Genomic DNA, 24,950 nt, shown 5'->3' on the forward strand with positions numbered 1-24,950 from the left:
AAACGCAGTCAAATGGGACACTGACGATGGGTCATCCAGACTCGAAATGTTGGCTCTATTCTCTCCCTCCACAGATGCTGCCAGACCAGCTGAGATTTTCCAGCATTTTCTGTTTTAGATTCCAGCGGTATTTTGCTTTTAGCTTAGCAGACAAATGGGACTAGTTCAGTATAGGAAACCTGGTCAGCATGGATGAGTTGGGCCGAAGGGCCTGTTTCAATGCTGTTTTTCTCTACGACTCCAAGTTTTCTATGCTTTGATATTATTGGTTGGCGAATCGCAGGTCACCATTGAACACATGACATTTCCTGTTAGCATTGCGATAATCTCATGGCAAATATCAGAATTACTTGGATAAAATTGCTGCATTCATGTGGAACAGCTGGGGAAGAGATTCAGCTTATTAATCTGCTTTTATCCTCTATTAACATTGCAGCTTTGCCCTCAGAAACAGTTTTCTAATATAAATGACACCAATGTATCGAGGGCACTACAAACCAGTGTGGCCAATGGCTCCATTTACAACAATAACTTACATTTATACAGCGCCTTTATCACAATAGAGTGCTCCAAATCGCTTCGCAGGAGCCTTGTAAAGTCAAATTAGATACTGAGCCACGTAATAAGGCAGATGACCAAAGGCTTGGACAAAGAGGTCTTAAAGAGCACTTTAAATGAAGCAAGAAAGTAGAGGGACAGAGAGGTTCCAGGAGGGAATTCTAGTCTTAGGGATCCAGCCCCAGACATCGTTGCTAATGGTGAAGGGATTAAAAACTTGGGGCGCTCAGGGAGAGCCAGAGATGGAGCGGCGCAGATATCGCGATAGGTTGTGGGAGGAGATTACAGGCAACAGGAAGTGGTGGTGGGGGGGGGGGGGGGGGGGGGCGGCGAGCCCATGGCTATGGGCCAAGTGCTGGCAAATGGCATTAGGTGGGAGGACAGGTGTTTCTCGTGTGTCGGTGCAGACTCGAGGGGCTGAAGGGCCTCTTCTGCACTGTATGATTCTAGGAGCCAATGGAGGCCAGGGAGGATGGGGATGATGGATGGTTGGGGCTCGGTGCCAGCAAGGACATGCAATGAGCAGCAGAGCAATGGGAAGCCAATGGCCCAGTGGTGTTATCACTAGAATATTAATTCAGAAGCTCAGCTAATGTTCTGGGGATCTGAGTTCGAATCCCGCCACGGCAGATGGTGGAATTTGAATTCAATAAAAAATATCTGGAATTAAGAATCTACTGATGACCATGAAACCATTGTCGATTGTCGGAAAAACCCATCTGGTTCACTAATGTCCTTTAGGAAAGGAAATCTGCCGTCCTTACCTGGTCTGGCCTACATGTGACTCCAGAGCCACAGCAATGTGGTTGACTCTTAACTGCCTGCGGGCATCTAGGGGATGGGCAATAAGTGCTGGCCCAGCCAGTGATGCCCCATGAATGAATATAAAGAGTTTTGGTTGACCTCAGATTTGCAGAGGGTTGGAGGGGGGAAGTCGGCCAGTCGAGAGGTTACAAAGACAGGGGCGAGGGTTCCAGCTGTGGATGATCTGAGGCAGGGGCAAAGTTGGGAAAATATTAGCATATCACTCCAGGGATAAGACAATTGATGCCCGTCTTTGGCACACCTGTCTGAAACCTTTGTACCATGACCAGCAAGAAACAAAATGCCCAAATTGCCAACTTGAAATGCTTTGGTGATTGCCCAGGCAGTGATCACAAACTCTGCATAAAACCCATCAGCTCTCTTCAATTCTAAATGGAATATTGCAACATCCACATCTTTCAGAGAATGACTGGCAAAGAATATCAGAGCTACTTGGAGCCATCCAAGTGATCAGAAATCGGGTTGATAGATAAACATCATGGACAGAAATTGGTGCCTATTTTCTGGGTTGGAAATGTGGACAGAAAGGACAGATTGTGACTGGGTTGGGTGAGGTTGTGGGGGAAATGTCTCTGCCATATTGCATGCATGGTGTTGCGACGCAGAGGTTAATCCCTGTTACCTCGTTTTGTAATCTGGTTCAAGTGTTTGGGAAGGTGTTAACTGTTTTACATTAATCTTTAGAGGTTCACTAATATAAAGACCTGACACTCATTTTAAGTGAATAATTAACAAGTTGTACCAACCAGGAACTTTAACTAAACCAGTAACATTTTAATTAAAGGATGGTTCGACTGAAATGCTGTTCAAATAAAGACAAGGACCATTCAGTACTACGACAGTAATAACAGACTCAACTTCACAACAATCGTTATTCCCTGCGTTACAGCGTCACCCTATCGGTAAAAGCTGCATTGTAGGCACTCGAGGCATTAGCCACTTTGAATATGTTAATGAGGTATTTGTCTAACCCGGTTTCCCAATATACGTCACCCTCACTCAGTGGTTTGGTTCTTGAAGTGGCCAATTTAGATTTCACAGAAAAAGCATCAGAAAAACAATAAGGAAAAAATAGACTTACATTTATATAGCACCTTTCACAACCACCTAGACCTGCCAAAGCACTTTATAGCTGGTGAAATACTTTTGCAATTGTAGCCACTGTTACAATGTCAGAAACACAGCAGCCAATTTGTGCACAGCAAGCTCCCACAAACAGCAATGTAGTGACGACCTGGTGGTCTATTTTGTGATGTTAGTTGAGGGATAAATAAAGGCCAGGCCACTAATAACTTCCACGCTCTTCTAGTGATGAGAGAGATCTTTTACATCCACGAGAGGGGACAGACAGGACCTTAATATAATGTTCCATCTCCCGACAGTGCTGCACTCCCGACAGTGCTTTCAGAAAGCTTTAGGGGTGAGGTCAATGTGCAAAACTAAAGCATATGGGATTGGGGATAATATTTGGGCATTGATTGAGAATCGATGATCAGACAGGAAACAAGAGTTGGCATCAACGGGTCTTTTTCGAAGTGGTAGACAGTGACTAATGGGATACTGCAGGGACCAGTGCTTGGACCCCAGCTATTCACAACATACATCAATGATTTGGAGGAGGGAACCAAATGTAACATTTCCAGGTTTGCTGATGACATAAAACTTGATGGGAATGAGAGTGATGAGGGGGATATCAAGAGGCTTCAAGGTGATTTAGACAAGTTGAGCGAGTGGGCAAATACGTAGCAGATGCAGTACAATGTAGATAAATGTGAAGTTATCTACTTTGGAAAGAGAAACAGAATAGCAGAGTATTATTTAAGTGGTGATAGATTGGGAAATGTTGATGCACAAAAGGAACCTGGGTGTCCCTTTGTACATCACTGCCTTCTTGAACTGCTGCAGTCTATGTGGTGTAGGTACACCCACAGTGCTGGTAGAGAGGGACTTCCAGGATTTTGACCCAACAACAGTGAAGGAACAGCCAACATATCTCCAAGTTAGGATGGTGAGTGACTTGGAGGGGAACTTCCAGGTGGTGGTGTTCCCAGGTATCTAATGCCGTTGTCCTTCTAGATGGTAGAGGTCACGGGGTTGAAAGGTGCCTACTTTTCAACAGTGACTGCATTTCAATAAAGTCGTTGTGAAAGCTCTACATAAATGCAAGTCTTTCTTTAACTAGTTACCTGTAAGACGTGGAATGAAAGATAGGCTGATATCCAGTTCACTGACATTCCACCCTGTAGAAGTCGTCAGTTCCAGTAAGACATGGTCAGCTGTCTGGATCTGTTCCATCGCTCCACCAGGACAAAACTGGCCAACATTAGACCTGGCCCCAGCCTGGTTGAAAGTGCTCATGTTGTACATCAAGCCACCTTCGCAGGCCTCGCCCGGGACCAGTTGTCGGAGCTTCAATCGCTGGGAGACCAACTCGATGGTCAGATTTTTCGGTTGTTTGAGTATCCACTTGAAAGTTTGCTGAGGAACTGGCAGCTTTGAAAGTACGTCTGGCAAGGCCAGGACCACATTGCTGACATGACAATCTTCTGAATCTTTACAGGCTTTGAGAGAAAGAAAGAAGGAAAAATTAAGAACTTTTTGACCAAAATGATAGAATGGTTACAGCGCAAGAGGCCATTCAGCACATCTATGTCCATACTAGCTCCCTGCAAGTGCAGAGTCCCATTTGCCAACCTTTTCCCCACAGCCTCAAGTTTTTCTCTTTAGATATGTCAATTTAATTCTCTTTTGAAAGCCATGATTGAACCTGCCCCTGTCACACACCTGGGCAGTGCCAGGTGCTAACCACCTACTGGGTAAAAATGATCTTCCTCACGTTGCCATTAGTGCCTTTGCCAATCACCTTAAATTGGTACCCCACCCCCTGCCACCACCCGAATCTCAAACTTTGTGACAATGGGAACAATTTCTCCTGATTTAAACTGTCCGGTTCCCTCATGCTAAATAAACTTTAACCATAAACTAACAGCACTGTGGTTGCACCTACATTATATGGACTGCAGCAGTTCAAGAAGGTGACTCACCACCACCTTCTCAAGTGTAGTTAGGGTTGGGGAATAAATGCTGGTCTGGCCAATGGCACCCTCATCCAATGAATGAATAAAAAGAAGCTATTAGCATAAATCACCATGGTGAGCTGGTACTCCTAAACCCACAAGATCCCAATTTGCATCCATTTAACTATGCACATCTGGCAGTCCCCCACATGACGTTGTCCATTCACAACGATATGAATCAGGACAGGTCCCCCGCGCCAGGATAGCCCGTCGCTGCTCTTGCCCCCACCACTGGTGTGGAAAACTGGAGGCCAACTGGAAAATCCCATTTGGCCACCTTTAGTTGGAGACAGCATGACTCTTAAAGACCCAAATCATCACATTGGTTGCCGTACCATCTCCTGAACCCAACTCCTCTAAAATGGCGGCCACCAGGAAAGTCTCACGCCAGCCAGCACTGAAATCTCAGGCATTCCCCTCCCCCACTCCCGCTGCCTAGAGGAGCCAGAAATCTTGAGCCAAATCTTGGCCATGGCTTCCAAACTTCAAGCTCATTCTAATAATTTCCGCAATAAACTCCTCAAAGAACACAAGATCGAAGATAGCATATTTTCCAACTGGCCTCGTGAGTTAGAAAAAGATGGAATACTCACAGATATTCTTGGTGGTTACGATGCTGATGTCTTCTGTTGTATTGCACCCAAAGTGGAAGTAGATACTCTGGTGGTCTCCAGGCTCCAGCCGCAACTCGGAGCTACACTTGGAGCTCCAGAGGGGATATGTGCAGATACAGGATGGAAATGAGGAATCTCCACCAGCCTCCCGCAACTGCTTAATTTCCACTGAAAAACCATCCTCCTCTCCTAGCTGAAATTCAAATCTCTCTGCAGGAACGAAAACACAAATGAAAAGATTCCAGCAGACCATAAGACATAGGAGCAGAATTAGGCCACTCGGCCCATCGAGTCTGCTCCGCCATTCAATCATGGCTGATATTTTTCTCATCCCCATTCTCCTGCCTTTTCCCCATAACCCCTCATCCCCTTATTAATCAAGAACCTATCCATCTCTGTCTTAAAGACACTCAATGACCTGGCCTCCACAGCCTTCTGCGGCAAAGAGTTCCACAAATTCACCACTCTCTGGCTGAAGAAATTCCTCCTCATCTCTGTTTTAAAGGATCGTCTCTTTAGTCTGAGGTTGTGCCCTCTGGTTCTAGTTTTTCCTACCAGTGGAAGCATCCTCTCCTCGTCCACTCTATCCAGGCCTCGCAGTATCCTGTAAGTTTCAATAAGATCCCCCCTCATCCTTCTAAATGAGTACAGACCTAGAGTTCTCAACTGTTCCTCATATGACAAGCTCTTCATTCCAGGGATCATTCTTGTCAACCTCCAGCAGAGCTCCAGAGTCTGTTAGTTCTTTTTAAAAAAAAAATAATTGAGTGCGGGGTGTAACACCAATGCACACCGCTTGGGAATTTGATCCCAAGGTTGTTTTGGGTGACTTATGACTGATCCACAGAAATCTCTGACATGGTTCAAGAGAAGTCCATTGGATTTGTAACATAACTACAACAACTTGTATTTATACACCACCTTTAAAAGGGAATAAAACATCCCAAGGTGTTTCACAGGAGTTTGATGAAACAAAATTTGTCACCTAGCCACGTAAGGAGGTATTAATCAGGTTAATTTCTGGGATGGCAGGACTGTCATATGAGGAGAGACTAAATTGGTTAGGATTATATTCACTGGAGTTTAGAAGAGTGAGAGGGGATCTCATTGAAACTTATAAAATTCTAACAAGGTTAGACAGAGTAGATTCAGAAAGAATGTTCCCGATGGCGGGGGAGTCCAGAACTAGGGGTCTGAGTTTGAGGATAAGGATCTTATAGGACTGAGGTGAATTTATTTATTATTGTCACAAGTAGGCTTACATTAACACTGCAATGAAGTTACTGCGAAAATCCCCTAGTTGCTACATTCAGGCACCTGTTCGGGTAGACCGAGGGAGAATTTAGCACAGCCAATGCACCTACTCAGCACGTCATTTGGACTGTGGGAGGAAACCGGAGCACCCGGGGGAAACCCACGCAGACAAAGGGAGAACATGCAAACTCTGCACAGACAGTGGCCCAAGCTGGGAATTGAACCCTGGTCCCAGGCACTGTGAGGCAGCAGTGCGAACCACTGTGCCATCCCAGGAGGAGGCATTTCTTCACCCAGAGAGTGGTGAATGTGTGAAATTCACTATTACAGAAAGTAGTTGAGGCCAAAATGTTGTGTTATTCCAAGAAGAAATGAGATATAGTTCTTGGGGCTAAAGGGATATGGGGGGGTGGGGAAGGGGGGGCGGGATCAGGAGATTGATTTTTATGATTAGAATGAATGGTGGAGCAGGCTCAAAAAGGGCCGAATGGCTACTGCTGCTTCTGGTTTCTATGTTTCTATGACCAATGGCTTGGTCAAAGAGACACATCTTCAGGAGCATCTTTAAAGGGAGTGAAATCAGACAGAGATCGAGCGGCGGAGACACTTAGGGAAGGGATTCCAGAACCTGGGACCTTGGCAGCTGAAGGCACAGCTACCAATTATGGAGCGGGAACAGTGGGCCAGAATCCTGCAGCTATCATGTGGGGCTGGAGGGGATTCCAGAGATATAGGAGGGGGCGAGGCCATAGAGGGATTTGAAAACTAAGGATGAAAATTATGAAACCCAGACGTCGCTTGCAGGGGCCAATGTACACCAGGGAACACCGAGGCGGCAGGAGAAACAGGATTTGGTGCAAGTTTTTGGATGATCACAGGTACACAGAAGGTGGAACACAGGAGATCAGTTACGAGTGCATTAAAACAGTCACAGAATCATAGAAACCCTACAGTACAGAAAGAGGCCATTCGGCCCATCGAGTCTGCACCGACCACAATCCCACCCAGGCCCTACCCCCATATCCCAACATATTTTACCCGCTAATCTACACATCCCAGGACACTAAGGGGCAATTTTAGCATGGCCAATCAACCTAACCCGCACATCTTTGGACTGTGGGAGGAAACCGGAGCACCCGGAGGAAACCCACGCAGACACAAGGAGAATGTGCAAACTCCACACAGACAGTGACCCAAGCCGGGAATCGAACCCAGGACCCTGGAGCTGTGAAGCAGCAGTGCTAACCACTGTGCTACCGTGCCGCCCAGTCTGCAGGTAACAAAGACACAAATAACAGCACACGTCATTCCCATCTCAAATTCACCTAACTTTTAACATTTTAATTGCCTGAACAGGGGTCTAAATAAAATATAAGATCAGCAGCTGCCAAATATGCTCCAAAACAGCATTAGGCGCAACTTAAATAAAAAGAGCGAAATGTTGTGGCCTGTCACAGTTTTGGGGGGAGGGGGTGTGGTGAACCATCGTTGGTTCCCACTGTGGGATTGTTCTAATGTTGTTGTTGGGCTAGGGTGGGATTGATACACCTGTGGTTGTTACTGTTGTGGCACATCCCAGTCGGGCTCCGCCTCCTGGGAGAGGTATAAGACCCCCTGCTCGGGCGGGACCTCTTCAGTCTGGGATAGTGTGTTAAAGTTCTGTTAGTTCCATTGTTAGTTAATAAAAGCCTTCTTTTACCGAAGCTTCGTGCCTCGTGTCCAATTGATGCGCATCAGCGGGGACAGGGCCATTAAATATGGGAAGCTTCCATTGACTTCAGCGGACTGGAATATCTGGCCGGTGTAACAGTTCACCCATTGAGATGCTCAGTCTGCTTTTAATGGTTGTGTAGTTATGTCCGAGTTGCTCTTTTGCTTTGCTTCAAATAACCACAGTCGCTAATGTTCTCACATTAATATCAATGCTGTTTGAGTCTGAATGACACAGGCCCCAAATCCAGAACCAGTCCCGAATCAAAAACAGAAAGTGCTGAAAAATCTCAGCAGGTCTGACAGCATCTTGGGGACAGAATAAAGGCACTGTTGAGAGTCTGGATGACCCTTCGTCAGAGCGGGTCTACACTATACAGGACAAAGTAGCCCTGTTTGGTTAGCACCCCTTCCACAAACATTCACTCCCCACACCACCACTGTCAGGGCTGAATCTCGTCCTATTTACTTTGTCTTCAGCTCTGACGAAGTGTCATCTAGGCCGGAGTTCTACCGGCAGGCCCACCCAGATTCCGTGTGCGGGCGAGGCTCAAAAGACGGCATTCTACGTTGGCCTTGGGCGGGATCGTACGAACCTCGGGCGGACATGCCGGTAAAATTCCGCCTCCAGACTCGAAACGTTGGCTCTGTTCTCTCTCGATGTGGAGATGCCGGCGTTGGACTGGGGTACTCTATTCTCTCTCCACAGGTGCTGCCAGACCTGCTGAGATTTTCCAGCATTCTCTGTTTTTGAAGTAATGTGTTCCCAGAATGACTGTGCACAATTCTCTCTGGCCTTACTGGGTCAGTGGGAATCGGCATGAGGACAATGTGCACATGAATCACAGCCACCCATGATCTCTCTGGAATTCCATTCACCCAGGATGTGGAATAGAATACTCTCTCAATGTATTCCACACCCCAACCACTCACTGCTTCAGAATCTTTTCTTTCCCCCGACCATATCGTCTCTGGTTCCTTGGCCAGTCATGCTAACTTGGTGACCTGTGACCCTGCTGTCAATGGGAACAGTGCAACATTCCCCCTGGAGTTACAGCAGAGCTTCAGCTGAACACGTCAAGGAAACTCAGATTCTGATCTTTCAGCTGCGAATATCGTGAATCTTCAAACTGCAATCCTACTATCTTCCAACTTAGAGAGAGAGCTTTGACAGAGAGACACTGCACCACATTCGATCCAATAAAAAGTGAGGTGATCCATCTCGGACCCCAGCAATATTATGTCCGGGTATTAAGGAGGTCGAACTTTATACACGCGAATGCTAAAACCCTCGACAGGAGCCACTGAACGCAGAAGAATTTCCACTAAGCAAGAACAGTGTAACAGATTATAAATTACACTGGTTGCCTCATGCATATTCATAGAATCCCTACAATTCAGAAGGAGGCCATTCAGCCCATCGAGCCTGCACCGACAACAATCCCACCCAGGCCCCATCCCTGTGACCCCACATATTTACCTTGCTAATCCCCCTGACACTAAGGGGCAATTTAGCATGGCCAATCCACCTAACCAGCACATCTTTGGACTGTGGGAGGAAACCGGAGCACCCGGAGGAAATCCACACAGACACGGGGAGAACGTGGAAATTCCACACAGACAGTGACCCAAGCCGGGAATTGAACCCGGGTCCCTGGCCCCTTGAGACAGCAGTGCTAACCACTGTGCCACCATCTTTAACTGTTGCTGGTGGTGGGATGTTATTGTTCACTCAGTTCCTATGAAAGCAAGCTCTTTTCTATGCATGTTGCAGCCTGGAGCTAGGAGTAGTATGAAAACATGAGTAGAGGCTCCAATGTTCATTCCATCACATGGCATGGATAGAGAATTGGCTGACTGGCAGAAGGCAGAGAGTGGGGATAAAGGGGTCTTTTTCGGGATGGCAGCAGGTGACTAGTGGTGTGCCTCAGGGGTCGGTGCTGGGACCACAACTTTTCACAATGTACATTAACAATTTGGAGGAAGGAACTGAAGGCACTGTTGCTAAGTTTGCAGATGATACAAAGATACATAGAGGGACAGGTAGTATTGAGGAAGCAGGGGGGCTGCAGAAGGACTTGGACAGGTTTGGAGAGTGGGCAAAGAAGTGGCAGATGGAATACAATGTGGAAATGTGTGAGGTTATGCACTTTAGAAGAAGGAATGGAGGCATAGACTATTTTCTAAAAATGGGAAAATGCTTAGGAAATCAGGACTTGGGGAGTTCTTGTTCAAGATCCTCTTAGGGTTAACGTGCAGGTTCAGTCGGCAGTTAGGAAGGCAAATGCAATATTAGCATTCATAGAATCATAGAAACCCTACAGTGCAGAAGGAGGCCATTCGGCCCATCGAGTCTGCACCGACCACAATCCCACCCAGGCCCTACCCCCACATGTTTACTTGCTAATCCCTCTAACCTACGCATCCCAGGACTCTAAGGGGCAATTTTTAACCTGGCCAATCAACCTAACCCGCACATCTTTGGACTGCGGGAGGAAACCAGAGCACCCGGAGTAAACCCACACAGACACGAGGAGAATGTGCAAACTCCACACAGACAGTGACCCGAGCCGGGAATCGAACCCGGGACCCTGGAGCTGTGAAGCAGCAGTGCTAACCACTGTGCTACCGTGCCGCCCCATGTCGAAAGAGCTAGAATACAAGAGCAGGGATGTACTTCTGAGGCTGTAGAAGGCTCTGGTCAGACCCCATTTGGAGTATTGTGAGCAGTTTTGGGCCCCATATCAAAGGAAGGGTGTGCTGGTCTTGGATAGGTCCAAAAGAGGTTCACAAGAATGATCCCTGGAATGAATAGTTTGTCATATGAGGAACGGTTGAGGACTCTGGGTCTGTACTCGTTGAAGTTTAGAAGGATGAGGGGGGATCTTATTGAAACTTACAGGATACTGCGAGGCCTGGATAGAGTGGATGTTTCCACCAGTAAGAAAAACTAGAACCAGAGGGCACAACCTCAGGCTAAAGGGACAATCCTTTAAAGCAGAGATGAGGAGGAATTTCTTCAGCCAGAGAGTGGTGAATCTGTGGAAGTCTTTGCCGCACTGTGGAGGCCAGGTCATTGAGTGTCTTTAAAACCGAGATAGATAGGTTCTTGATTAATAAGGGGATCAGGGACTATGGGGAAAAGGCAGGAGAATGGGGATGAGAAAAATATCAGCCATGATTGAATGGGGATGGGGCCTGGGTGGGATTGTTGTCGGTTTAGCAGACCTAATGGGCCAAGTGGCTTAATTCTGCTCCTATTGCTTATGGTCTTATGGCTTGACCAGGAATCTCTTCCACTCTCACCACCAGCCACTGGCGTGCGTTTGGAAGGATTTTGCAGGTCGGTACTCAGCCTCTTTGGCCGCGTTATGAACACACCTTCCTTGGCCATCAAGTCCTTGGGTGGGACTCGAATCTGGGGCTTCTGGCTCAGAGGCAGGGACGCTATCCACTGCACCACAAGACAGCCACCTTTAAAAAGGTATCATTACCTTTAATTATCCACGCCCAAGGGTTAATTTCAAACATAACCACAAATTATCAGTATGGAGTAAAGCTCACTTCAGTCAAATTGCAGCCAGCCAGTTCTGTAACGCATTAAAGACTTATTTCATCCTTGGTCAATAGTTATAGTTAAATGATCAAGTGCTGTGCTGGGATCAACAGAATCAGGTCATTAAATTCAACATTGTGGGTGCTGGGGCTTCAAAGCTTTTCTAATTATCTTTCCCAGATTTTCCTGTTGGGTAACCATGACGATAGACTTTGGAAAAACCAGCAGGATGACAAATTGAAATGATTTATGTAGCTGTTTTGATTTGTGACAGTGGGAAGATCTCACCCTTTTCTCCTGTGCAGGGTTACACTGGAGTGGGAGGGGGGCATGTAACCTCTCAAACCTGTTACCCATTCAATGAGATGATGATTAATCTATGGGAGCCTCAGATCTTCATGTATTAGCGACTTAAAAATCGGGATACAAAGCCACATATCCAAATTTGCTGCCAGCACAAAGGTGGATGCCATTGGGACCCAATTTCAAAATAAGGGGGAAGCTACTTTGGGCCGAGATGAGGAGAATTTTCTTTACACAGCTGTGTAAGTTCAGTCATTGCGTTTGTTTAAAGCAGAGATTGATAGATTCTAAATACCAATGGCAAAAGGAAATGGGGCTATTGTGGGAAAGAGGCATTGGAGTGGATAATCAGCCACGATTGTATTGAACAGCGGAGCAGGCTCGATGGGCTGAATGGCCTACTCCTGCTCTTATGTTCCTATTGTAAGCAGTGAAGAGAGTAGGGTAACATTACCATATCAAAGAACCACGGAATCCCCACAGTGCAGAAAGAGGCCACCTGGCCCATCAAGTTTGCACTGACTCTCCGAAAGAGTGTCTTACCCAGGCCCACAGACCCACCCTATCTGCATAATCCTGCGTATTTACCCTGCTAAGCCCCCTAACCTATATGTCTTTGGACACTAAGGGGCATCTTAGCATGGTCAATCCACCTAACCCGCACATCTTTGGACTGGGGGAGGAAACTGGAGCACCCGGAGGAAACCTACGCAGACAGTGACCCGAGGCTGGAAACGAACCTGGGTCCCTGGTGCTGTGAGATAGCAGTGCTAATCACCGTGCTTCCATGTCCATTTGGTACAATTTTCACTGGTCAATCCCAGTTTTAAAATTAATAAATCGATCTAACATCAATTGCCATTTGCGGAAGAGAGTTCTGAACCTCCACCATCCCTTTCTGTGCAGAAATGTTTCTTAATTTCACTCCTGAAAGGATTAATTCTAGTTTTTTTAGACAATGCCCTCTAATCCTATACTCTTCAGTTTGCAGAAATAGGCTCTCTCCATCTGTTTCTCTTAATGCCTTGAAATCTTTGGTCAAATCATCCCTTAATCTTCTAAATTCCGGGCCATACGATCCTAATTTGTGAAATCTCTCCTCTAAATTAATCCGTGAACCAGCTGGGGTTTTACAGCCATTGATGATAGTTTCATGGTCACCATTACTGAGATGAGCTTTCAATTCCACCCTTTACTGATCAAATTTAAATCCTGCCGTGGTGGGATTTGAAAGCTTGCCCTCAGAGCTTTATCCTGGTTCTCTGGATTACTGGCCCAGAGAATCCTTGGAATCATAGAGTCATAGAGGCTTACAGTATGGAAACAGGCCCTTCGGCCCAACTTGTCCATGCCACCCTAAGCTATTCCCAATTGCCCGCATTTGGCCCATATCCCTCTAACTGTCTAAATGCTTTTTAAAAGACAAAATTGAACCCGCCTCTACTACTCCCTCTGGCAGCTCGTTCCAGACACTCACCAGCCTCGGTGTGAAAAAATTGCCTCTCTGGACACTTTTGTATCTCTCCCAGGTATCATTTAAACAAATCTAAGCTCCATTCTCTCCAAGGCCAATCCATCCTTCCTAAAGTGTGGTGTCCCAAGGTGTATATGGAACCCCTAAATTATTGCATCTGGTCTCTCCCCTTTAGAAAATCCCCTATCTGGTCCTTTCTAGGTCCAAAGTGGATGAACTCCACTTTGCCAATGCTGAAATCCATTTTCCAAAGCTCTGTCCATTCATCTACTCTCTCAATATCTCTCTGTACCGTTACCATTCTATCTGCACTGCTTACAGCAGGAACAGGTGCAGGCCATTCAGCCCATCGAGCCTGCTCTCATTATGGCTGATCATCCAACTCAGTGCCTTTTCCCCCCCCCATATCCCGTCACACCATTGCTATTTAGAAATCTATCAATCTCTGCTTTAAACATATGCAATACTGAGCTTCCACAGCCCTCTGGGGTAGAAAATTCCATTTGCGGCATGGTAGCACAGTGGTTAGCACTGCTGCCTCACAGCGCCAGGGATCTGGGTTCGATTCCGGCCTCTGTCTGCATGGAGTTTCCACGTCCTCCCCGTGTCTGCGTGGGTTTCCTCCAGGTTCTCCGGTTCCCTCCCTCAATCCAAAGATGTGCAGGGTAGATAGAAACATAGAAACATAGAAGCCCTACAGTGCAGAAGGAGGCCATTCGGTCCATCGAGTCTGCACGGACCACAATCCCACCCAGGCCCTACCCCCACATATTTTACCCACTAATCCCTCTAACCTACGCATCCCAGGACTCTAAGGGACAATTTTTAACCTGGCCAATCAACCTAACCCGCACATCTTTGGACTGTGGGAGGAAACCGGAGCACCCGGAGGAAACCCACGCAGACACGAGGAGAATGTGCAAACTCCACACAGACAGTGACCCGAGCCGGGAATCGAACCTGGGACCCTGGAGCTGTGAAGCAGCAGTGCTAACCACTGTGCTACTGTGCTGCTAGATGGATTGACCATGCTAAATTGCCCCTTAGTGTCCAAAGGTGGGTATATTGGGGAGATTAGCGGGGCAAATGCACAGGAATAGGGTGAGCGGTTTGGGTAGGATATTCTTTCAGAGAGTTGCTGCAGACCTGATGGGCAAAATGGCTTCCCCTTTATTTTGAAATTGGATCCCAATGGCTGCTACCTTTGCATTGACAGGAAATTTGGATATGTGACTTTCTATCCCATCATTTAAGTTGCAAACAGATGCGGTGAATATCTGAGGCTCCAACAGGGATCTTTGCAGGACACCACGTGTCACATTGTGCCAGTTAAAGTACTAGCCCATTATCCCAACCCTCTGCTTAGTGAGGGGCCACAGTACAACTGGGCAAACGTACTTCAACACAGTAATCTTGAGCAGTGGGGTGAATTTGATACATTTGCTGTTCACAATTCTTTGGCTTTGTTCGCGTATCCGAGGTTGGGAAAGGAATTGTAGACTTGTATAAACTGACTAAAACTGGAATGTGATGCTGGAGTTATAAGTGGGTCTGGGCAGTGATCTGTTCATGTAGAATGCAATGTTGCATCAAAACCAGTCAAGAGTGAACACGTACAGAGCAGATAGTCATGTTGCTCATTGTGGTCATGCTTGACTGTTCTTACTTGCCATCTGACGTTGTGTCAGACCTAAAGGGGTGCTTTTTCTTGCTGCTTTGAGTGGATTAGTGAAGGAAATTGCTTCCAGACAGGAAACCTGCAAGGACCATCTCTGGCACCCGAATATTTTGCATGAATTCCCAAGCTTCCTTGCGCTACTCGAAGGATCCCAATGATGAGCATATTTATTTATTAGTGTCACAAGTAGGCTTACATTAACACTGCAATGAAGTTACTGTGAAAATGCCCTAGTCGTCACACTCTGGCGCCTGTTTGGGTACACTGTGGGAAGGATCTAGTAAGAAGTTTAACAACACCAGGTTAAAGTCCAACAGGTTTATTTGGTAGCAAAAGCCACACAAGCTTTCGGAGCTCCAAGCCCCTTCTTCAGGTGAGTGGCTTTTGCTACCAAATAAACCTGTTGGACTTTAACCTGGTGTTGTTAAACTTCTTGCTGTGTTTACCCCAGTCCAACGCCGGCATCTCCACGGAAGGATCTAGCACAGCCAATGCGCCCTAACCAGCACGTCTTTTGCACTGTGGGAGGAAACCGGAGCATCCAGAGGAAACCCACGCAGACATGGCGGGAAACGTGCAGACTCCGCACAGATAGTGACCCAAGACTGGTTCCTGGCGCTGTGAGGCAGCAATGCTAACCACCATGCCATGGTGCCGAATTCCCAAGAAATCCCAACTGACACACAAGGAGGAGCTGGTAAAAGAGGGAGGGATGTTGGACAGGCTCAATAAAAAATTGGCAGGGTTCTTAAGATGTAGCCTGTCTGCCAAATGCAGACACCAGGTTTCGAAGAGCTATTCATTGCCAGTAATGAGTCACCTCTTGATCAGCAATGCTCAGTGGAGGCTGCCTGGCATGGTGCATGAACAGCACGTCATTACATTAAACTGAGCCCAGGAAACCTCCTCTCCACTGAACGCGTGCTATTGATTCTAGCCGATTGCCTGCTGAGGTGAAGAGAATAGATTGTGTGGCGATGTTCTTTGAACTGTGCACATTAATTCAGTTATCTCACTTCTGTAGCTCCAGCCATTCTTTCTGTTCTCCCACCCCCTCACCCTCCCCCATATCACTATCAGCGTCTGTCAATTCGATCGGGAAGAAAGGCAGAGGAGTGCTGCAAAATGCAAATCAGAATTTCCTACGTCTCATGTTTAGTCACAAGAGAAAAGCCCCGTCTCAAAGTGGACATCGAGTCTCAAGTTTCCCAACACATTACCGCGCCTTGCCCATGTTTCCAAGCCACATCCCGAACCCACTCCCAGTCTGGCCCGATCCACACACTAATCCCGACAACAGAATCGGCTCCAGGTGCTATGTAAGCATGGATCTGTGCAATTACGGACACCAATTGGATGAGCAGCCAGGAAGAAAGCATGCAGAGAAACATCACCAAGAATTAATTCCTGTTGCTGTGGAAACTGAGCAAAATTCTACCAAAACGCACACTTGGAAAGTCTGAACGGGCAGTGTTAATTGTATCTGACAGTGCCAAGGACTCATTTGTCACGCAGATATATCCTCAATTAAGCTGTTCAGCAGTTGCCCACGAAAGGGAGTGCTGGGAAGCAGGTAGATGCAAACTAGCTCCTCGCCCAGAGACAAAAACAACTCATCGGACCAGCAAGCTACAGGCGCCAACTGCAAAGAGTCACAGGAGAATCAGCCCTTGGAGGGATATGTCAGGGTGAGGGGTAGTTGGGGGGCTAAAGCAGGACGTGGGGCGGATGGAGGTGAAAGAATAAAAAAGTGTAGGAGAAAGATTATAAAGTAACAGAAGGAAAAAACTGCATTTTCATAGCATCTTTCATGACCTTTGGACATCCAAAGTGGCAATGAGGTACTATTGGTGTGTAGTCAATCATTGGTGCAATGCAGGAAAGATCAATCGTTGCACAGCAAGATCCCACAAACAATAATTTGACAATGACCTGATAACTTTAGTGATGTTGGTTGCTGGGATGAATATTGGTCAGGACACCAGGGGGCACCGTCTCGCTCCAATTTGGAAATCTGCCACAAGATTTCACATCCAACCGAAAGAGCAGTTGGGGTCTTGGTTTAATTTTTTAAAAATGTATTCATCCAAAGGATGCGGGCGTGGCTGGCTTGGCCAACAATTGTTGTCCATCTCTCATTGGCCTCGAGAAGATGGTGGCGATCTGCCTTATTGAACCGCTGCTGTCCACAAGGTATAGGTACAACCACAGAGCTGTTAGGGAAGGAATTCGATCCAGCGACAGTGAAGGAACGGTGATCTATTTCCAAGTCAGGATGGTGTTCCCATGTATCTGCTGCCCTTGTCCTTCTAGATGGTAGCGGTCATGGGTTTGGAAGGTGCTGCTTAAGGAATCTTGGTGAGTTCCTGCAGTGCATCTTGTAGGTGGTATACACTGCTGTCACTGTGCGTCAGTGGCTCTGTCTACACTTCCCCCTGCCTCAGAAAAGCAGCCAGCATAATTAAGGACCCCACGCACCCTGGACATTCCCTCTTCCACCTTCTTCCATCAGTAAAAAGATACAAAAATCTGAGGACACGTTCCAACCGACTCAAGAACAGCTTTTTCCCTGCTGCCATCAGACTTTTGAATGTACCTACCTCGCACTAAGCTGATCTTTCGCTACACCCTAGCTATGACTGTAACTCTACATTCTGCACCCTCTCCTTTCCTTCTCCCCTATGTACTCTATGAACAGTATGCTTTGTCTGTATAGCGCACAAGAAACAATACTTTTCACTGTATACTAATACGTGTGACAATAAATCAAATCAAATCAGTGGTTGAGGGAGTGAATGTTTGTGGATTGGGTGCCAATCAAGCGGGGCTGCTTTGTCCTGGATGGTGTCAAGCTTCTCGAGTGCTGCTGCACCCATCCAGGCAAGTGGAGAGTATTCCATCACACTCCTGACTTGTGCCTCGTAGATGGTGGACAGGCCTTGGGGAGTCAGAAGTGGGGGCTACCAGGAGTTTGTAAAGCAAGATCACTTTCCATGTGAGCTAGCTAGTGGGGAGAGGTATTTATCCTCAGGATAGTTGCATATAGGTTGTATAAAAATGTTGGTAATAGGGCCTGGGTGGGATTGTGGTTGGCGCAGACTCGATGGGCCGAATAACCTCCTTCTGTACTGTAGGGATTCAATGATTATTTGAATAGAAACAATGTGCAGGGGTACAGGAAAAAAGCAGGGGAATGTCCCTATGTCATGATGCTAATTTGGAAAGCCACTGTCGACACAACAGGCTAACAGGTTTCCCAGCCTCTAACCTGCTCTTGCTGCCACAGTATTTAAGCGGCTAGTCCATTAATAGTTTGTGGTGAACCATAGTTGGTTACCACTATGAGTACTGAACCATAGATGGTCAGCACTATGGGTGTTTGTAGATATGTTACTGTTGTCACTGTTGGGGTTAGGGTTGGGCTGTTCTACCTGTTGATATTGTTCTGTGGTACACTCCAGTTGGCTCCGCCTACCTGGAGAAGTATAAAGGTCACTGCACTGCCTGGTGACCTTTTAGTCTGGGATTGTATTGTATATAGTGTGCTCCATTCTTGTTAGTAATAAAAGCCTTTATTTCCCGGGTACAATCTAGCCTCCCGAGTGATTTAATCGCGCATCACAGTTCATCTGGAAAATGGCACCTCTGACAGTGGAGCGATCCCTCGGCATCATACTGGAGTGTCTCTGCAGTGGGATAGTGGGATTTGCCCAATGTTTCGATAGGAGGGGAGACTTGGGTGTTTCGGATTTGTAATGATGGAGGGGGGGTGGTGGAAACAGACTGAATATTAACCTTTGAAAGGGAATTGGATAAACACTGTAGGTGGTAAAGAATTGGAGAAGTGGAGTGGGGCTAAATGGATTGCTCTTTGAAAGTGTCTCACTGTCCTGATGGGCTGAATGGACAGCTTTGATTTCTTCATGGGATGTGAGTGTCATTGGCTAGGCCAACATTTAGCCCCAATTGCCTTTGAGGAGGTGCTGGTGAGCTGCCTTCTTAAACTGCTGCAATCCAAGTGGTGTAGGTACACCCACAGTGCTGTTCGGGAGGGAGTTCCAGCAATTCAGAAGTTAAGTGCTGCCCATTGAGTGGCGATGGAGACGGGGTCATAAAAACCAAGCAAAAATGAATCCTGCGCCGTTAAGTACCCGACCCTCAGTGCTGCAGCCTGAAGGAGTAACGTCATTATAAAGAATAGAGAAACGCCTACCTCCATAGTGGAAAAGTTCAACTTTGAACCTCAAGGTCAAGCCCTCGGGACTGGCTTTGTCCATGTCACAGTTCTGTAACGTCAGCCCGAAATCCGCTTCATATTTCTTTGTCGTCCTCTCACGCATCGGTGGCCCGTTGTACAGTTCCAGTGTCCTTTTCACGCACTGGGGGAGGGTGATGTTCTCTATGGTGACGTTGGCATGGTAGCTCACGGGGACAGAAAAGTTCCAGCACATCAGCTCATCATTCGGAAACCCACTGGGCCAGTTTGCTGCCATGAAGTAGACGGGGGAATCCGGCTGCAGCATCACGTCCACCACGCTGAAGCCTAGGATTAGACACAAAATGGCAGCCACATCTCAGCACCAGGAACTCCAGTATCCTTAAGAACAGAAACGTGATCAATCGGTCCATCAGAACTGGCTTCCTCCCACCCCCCAAAAGATTAATCCTAACAATCCATCCCCATTTTCCTCAAACCCCTTCATAACCGTGATAATTTAAAATACATCAGCTCAGATTTTACCTCTTCCATCGACAGCACTCTTTAATTTTCTTCACATTTTCATTTAATTGCTTAATGCCGACATAGGTCTTTGCTAATCGCCTCCATATCTTCCTGAACAATATCCTTCCTGAACATTGATTGTGGAAACTCCTTCCCCACTGCCCCAGATCAAGTTGGAAGAATTGTAGCTACATTATCACAGAATTGTGATGGTGCAGGAGGCCATTCGGCCCATTGTGTCTGCACTGGCTCTCCAAATCAGCATCATAACTTAGTGCCATTTCTCCTGCTTTTTCCCTCTTTACCCCTGCACATTGTTTCTATTCATTAGAATCATAGAATCCCTAAAGTGCAGAAGGAGGCCATTCGGCCCATCGAGTCTGCACCGACCGCAATCCCACCCAGGCCCTATTTCCGTAACCTCACATATTTACCTGTTAATCCACTAAGACACTAAGGGGCAATTTAACATGGCCAATCAACCTAACCCGTACATCTTTGGAGTGTGGGAAGAAATCAGAGCACCCGGAGGAAACCCATGCAGACATGAGGAGAACGTGCAAACTCCACATACACAACAGTCACTCGAGGCCGGAATTGAACCCAGGTCCCTGGTGCTGTGAGGCAGTAGTGCTAACCACTGAGCCGCCGTGCCACCCAGCAATCACTTTAATGAAAACCTGCTGAACTTTATCCAGGACGTGTTTGTCCTTCCGAAGGTCATGATGTGGAGATGCCGGCGTTGGACTGGGGTGGGCACAGTAAGAAGTCTCACAACACCAGGTTAAAGTCCACAGGTTTATTTGGAATCACGAGCTTTCAGAGCGCTGCCCCTTCCTCAGGCAAGTGAAGGAGCCGAGCTCCGAAAGCTCGTGATTCCAAATAAACCTGTTGGACTTTAACCTGGTGTCATGAGGCTTCTTACTGTGCCCTTGAGGTCAAAAGACCAAAGCTACGCACACAACTCTAGCTGTGCCCTCAGCAGTGGACTGCATCATTGTAACTGTAACATTAAGGCCCAAATCCCATGTTATAAAAGCTACTGTACCATGTGCTTTCCTTTTGCTGTGCTTGCATGTTAACTTTCTGTGGTTCGTGTACAAGGCCTCCCTCTAAATACAAACATTTCCCAGTCTGTTATCATTCAAAAACTAAAATAATTGGGCGGGATTTTCCACCTCCCTGCAGTGGCTAAGATGGCTTGCCATTGGCTGGTGGTGGGATCTTCCAGTCCTGTCGCTCTCAAATGGGGTTTCCCCTTGTTCACACACTTCGGGGAAGCTCTGGCAGTGGGTCACCGTCGGAGAGACTGGAAGATCCCACTGGCGGGAATGGCCAGAAAATCCCACCCATTATTTTCCATTCTTCTAATCAAAGTGGATAACTTCTGACGAAGGGTCATCCAGCCTTGAAACGTTTGCTCTATTCTCTCACCACAGATACTGTCAGACCTGCTGAGATTTTCCAGCATTTTCTGTTTTTGTTTCAGATTCCAGCATCTGCAGTAATTTGCTTTGATCTTGGATAACTTCATGCTTTCCCATATTGTATTCTATGTATCATATTCTTTCCTATTTACCCGGCTGCATATAGCTCCCTACAGATTCCTGACACACCCAAACTTGCTTTCGCAGTTTAGAGGAGCTCTTGGAGGAAAGTCAACGTTGACTCCATTGAAAAGGAACATGTAGAACCTGCACCCATTTTACCTGCTAAGCTTGAAGTCAAAATGCTGAAGATGCTGGTGAGGCCACGCCTGGGGTACTGTGTACAGTACAGTTTTGGTCTCCTTACTTGAGAAATTATATACTGGCATTGGAGGGGGTGCAGAGGAGATTCACTAGGTTGATTCCAGAGTTGAGAGGGTTGCCTCAAGAGGAGAGAGTGAGTAGACTGGGGCTATACTCATTGGAATTCAGAAGAATGAGGGGGGGATCTTATAGAAAAATACAAGATTATAAAGGGAATAGATAAGATAGAAACAGGGAGGTTGTTTCCACTGGCAGGTGAAACTAGAATTAGGGGGCATGGCCTCAAAATAAGGGGCAACAGATTTAGAACTGAGTTGAGGAGAAACTTCTTCACCCAAAGGGTTGTGAATCTGTGGAATTCCCTGCCCAGTGAAGCAGTTGAGGCTACCTCATTGAATGTTTTTAAGGCAAGGATAGATAAATTTTTGAACAGTAAAGGAATTAAGGGTTATGATGAGCGGGCGGGTAAGTGGAGCCAAGTCCACGAAAAGATCAGCCATGATCTTATTGAATGGTGGAGCAGGCTCGAGGGGCCAGATGGCCTACTCCTGCTCCTAGTTCTTATGTTCTTAAAATAATCACCCAATTCTCTCAAACATATCATAAACACCCTCTGGCGTGAACCAAGAGACAGAAAACTAACTACCAAGGACATTAAAGATGTTTTCTTTTGTTATTAACTGAGCTATTCTTGGAGATTAAATAAACAAAGCACATACTTCCAATAGGAGGCACAAAGGTCATCGCAAATCCTGGATCCTCAATCCTCTCATTCCAGGGGACACGAAGCTCTATCCGAGTTCTGCCTTGGACCTTCAGGTTAGAGATGGTGCCGTTCTTACAAAAGTTGCCAACGAGGACAGCACTGGTAGCCTCAAGACGTAAGTGGCCGATGATGGTGTATGTAAAAGAATCTGGACAGGCGTCCGAGTCTATCTGCCCCACGTGACTGTCAACAAAATTCATGCTCACACCAACTTCGTAGGGCACGTTGATGTTCCAGATATACGTCCGGTTGAGTTTCGGTAACTCGGGCAGACGTAGAGCAACCTCAGGGTCACTTTCTTCACCTGTGGGAGAAACAAAAGAGCTTGGGGTGAAATCTTTACCTTTCAATTTACTGAATTGTGGCCTCTCTTATGTGGGAGATGAGATAGTGGCTTCTGACCAGCTTCGAGTGGCGCCTTCAGCTGGAACTTTCAGGCACACGAACATTGGCTAAGAACAGCAGGGGGGACGCTACTGGCCAGCGACAGCAGGAGGGATGCTATTGGCTAGAAACAGCAGGAGGGACGCTATTGGCCAGAAACAGCAGGAGGGACGCTATTGGCCATGGACAGCAGGAGCTACCCTAATGGCCAAGGACAGCAGGAGCGATGCTATTGGCCAAGGACAGCAGGAGGGATGCTATTGGCCAAGCATAGCAGGAGGGATGCTATTGGCCAAGGAAAGCAGGAAGGATGCTCCGACACTCGCATCAACAGTCACCAAGCTACCAGCACGAAGAACAGCCAGGCCATTGAATCGGAAACCTTTTTGGTTGAGAGACCCCTTTTCAAACGGATTAGCAAACACGCACCCCCTCCATACTGGCTGAGGTTATTCATAAAGGCCTCACCTTCTCAACCTTGCCCCTCGCCTGTGGGGTGGTGATCCACAGGTTAAGTCACCACCAGTCAGCTCTCCCCCTCAAAGGGGAGAGCAACCTATGGTCATCTGGGACTATGGAGACTTTACCCCCACCATCTAAACTGCAATACAATACGACACTCAGCATATCAGTAAATCCTGGACAAATGTGCCTTCAGGGGCCCGTCAGTTCAATGTGGCATTAAATATTTTAAAATCTCCCCTTCCTTGAACTCAGCTGGTCTCCACCATTCACTTTGATGATCTTTATCCTGTTCTTAGTATTTCTCCAGTCCCGACCCATCCTTCCATCCCCTACCCATCTGCCCCTGTCCACAATACCCCCTGTCCCTCCCCATCGTCCCCCCATGTCCATCGCCCAACCACCAGACAGAAATCCTCCACAATAGTCCATACAGCGGATGATAAAGGATCTGTTTCTCACCAACTTCATTTTGGACTTCCACAAGAAAGTAACGTTCTGGCTCATCGCATTTGAAGTCAATGTCGAAGGAATCTTCTGGATTGAGGGTGTAGTTCCTGTAACAGTCTCCTTCAGCGTTACACATTTCACATTCGGAAGCCTCCAGGCTCTCGGCGGCTTGCTTAATGCTTATAATGATATTTGGGTTTGCAGAGACTGAAATCATTTCAGAGCCTGTTCAGGAAGCAAATCAAACACAAAAACATTTGTAAAAATAATAGAACCCCTACAGTACAGAGGTCATTTGGCCCATCGAGTCTACACCGACTCGGTCAGAGCATCCTAACTAGGCCCTATCCCTGTAACTTCACATATTTACCCAGCCAATCCACCTAATCTACACATCATTGGACTGTGGGAGGAAACCGGAGCACCCGGAGGAAATCCACGCAGACACGGGGAGGACGTGCAGACTCCGCACAGTCACCCAAGGCCAGAATCAAACCCAGGTCCCTGGGAGGCAGCAGTGCTGACCACTATGTCACCGTGTCGCCATTCAACCCAATATTTTTTATAAAACGTTATGAGATACTTCATATATGTTTTTGCTAAATTTCCAGTTTTAAATGGGAAGATTTCCTCTGCACATGAAGCAAAATAAATACAGGAAACCGTTAAAAATCAAATTTGTTAACAATTTCACGAAGTGATCCATTTAAGAGTCAACTACATTGCTGTGGCTCTGGAGTCACATGTAGGCCAGACCTGGTAAGGACGGCAGATTTCCTTCCCCAAAGGACATTAGTGAATCAGATGGGTTTTTATTACAATCAGAAATGGTTTCATGGCGTAATGACTTCAATCAGGCCATTGAGGTTGGCCTATTGGAATATAAACTCCCTGATTAAAGAGTCAATTGATGGGCCAATCAGGGAGTCTTTTCCTTGTATTTAACCAGGAGTGTCACTTCCTCTGGCACTCCCGGAGGTAGACTGCTGACTGAGAACACTCTGTGTACCGCTGTTGGAATTGTAAATAAAGGGATTTTGGTGAAGGGACTTCTGCCTCCGAAGACTTATTACATTGGTCATCATTATTAGAGTTTTTATTCCAGATGTGACAATTTGATGAATTATTAAGGTGCTCTCAAAACAGAGTTTGTGATAAAGCAGTCAATAGGATGTAGAGGATGCAGTAACTGAGTTGAGATCTGGTTAAGGCACATCTGAAAGAGATAGAGGAACAGATATGTAGGCAGATTTTGGCAAGGTGTAAAAGTAACAGGGTTGTTGCAGTGGGAGATTTTAACTTCTCCTATATTGATTGGGACTCACTTAGTGCTAGGGGCGTGGATGGGGCAGAGTTTGTAAGGAG

General features: G+C 46.8%; 1 protein-coding gene across 1 annotated transcript in view; it reads right to left on the minus strand.

Moving 5' to 3' along the window:
• Positions 1 to 24,950, minus strand: part of LOC144480323 (CUB domain-containing protein 1-like) — a 65,608-nt gene that overhangs the window by 22,244 nt on the left and 18,414 nt on the right. Inside the window, exons 2-6 of the mRNA XM_078199685.1 lie at positions 23,598 to 23,810; positions 22,243 to 22,593; positions 19,263 to 19,592; positions 5,054 to 5,284; positions 3,570 to 3,944 (exon numbers count right to left, since the gene is read on the minus strand). Of these exons, the coding sequence (XP_078055811.1) occupies positions 3,570 to 3,944; positions 5,054 to 5,284; positions 19,263 to 19,592; positions 22,243 to 22,593; positions 23,598 to 23,810 (1,500 nt within the window). The remainder of the gene's footprint in view (positions 1 to 3,569; positions 3,945 to 5,053; positions 5,285 to 19,262; positions 19,593 to 22,242; positions 22,594 to 23,597; positions 23,811 to 24,950) is intronic.

The sequence above is a fragment of the Mustelus asterias genome, chromosome 2 (genome assembly GCF_964213995.1).
Source record: "Mustelus asterias chromosome 2, sMusAst1.hap1.1, whole genome shotgun sequence".
Classification (NCBI taxonomy): domain Eukaryota; kingdom Metazoa; phylum Chordata; class Chondrichthyes; order Carcharhiniformes; family Triakidae; genus Mustelus; species Mustelus asterias.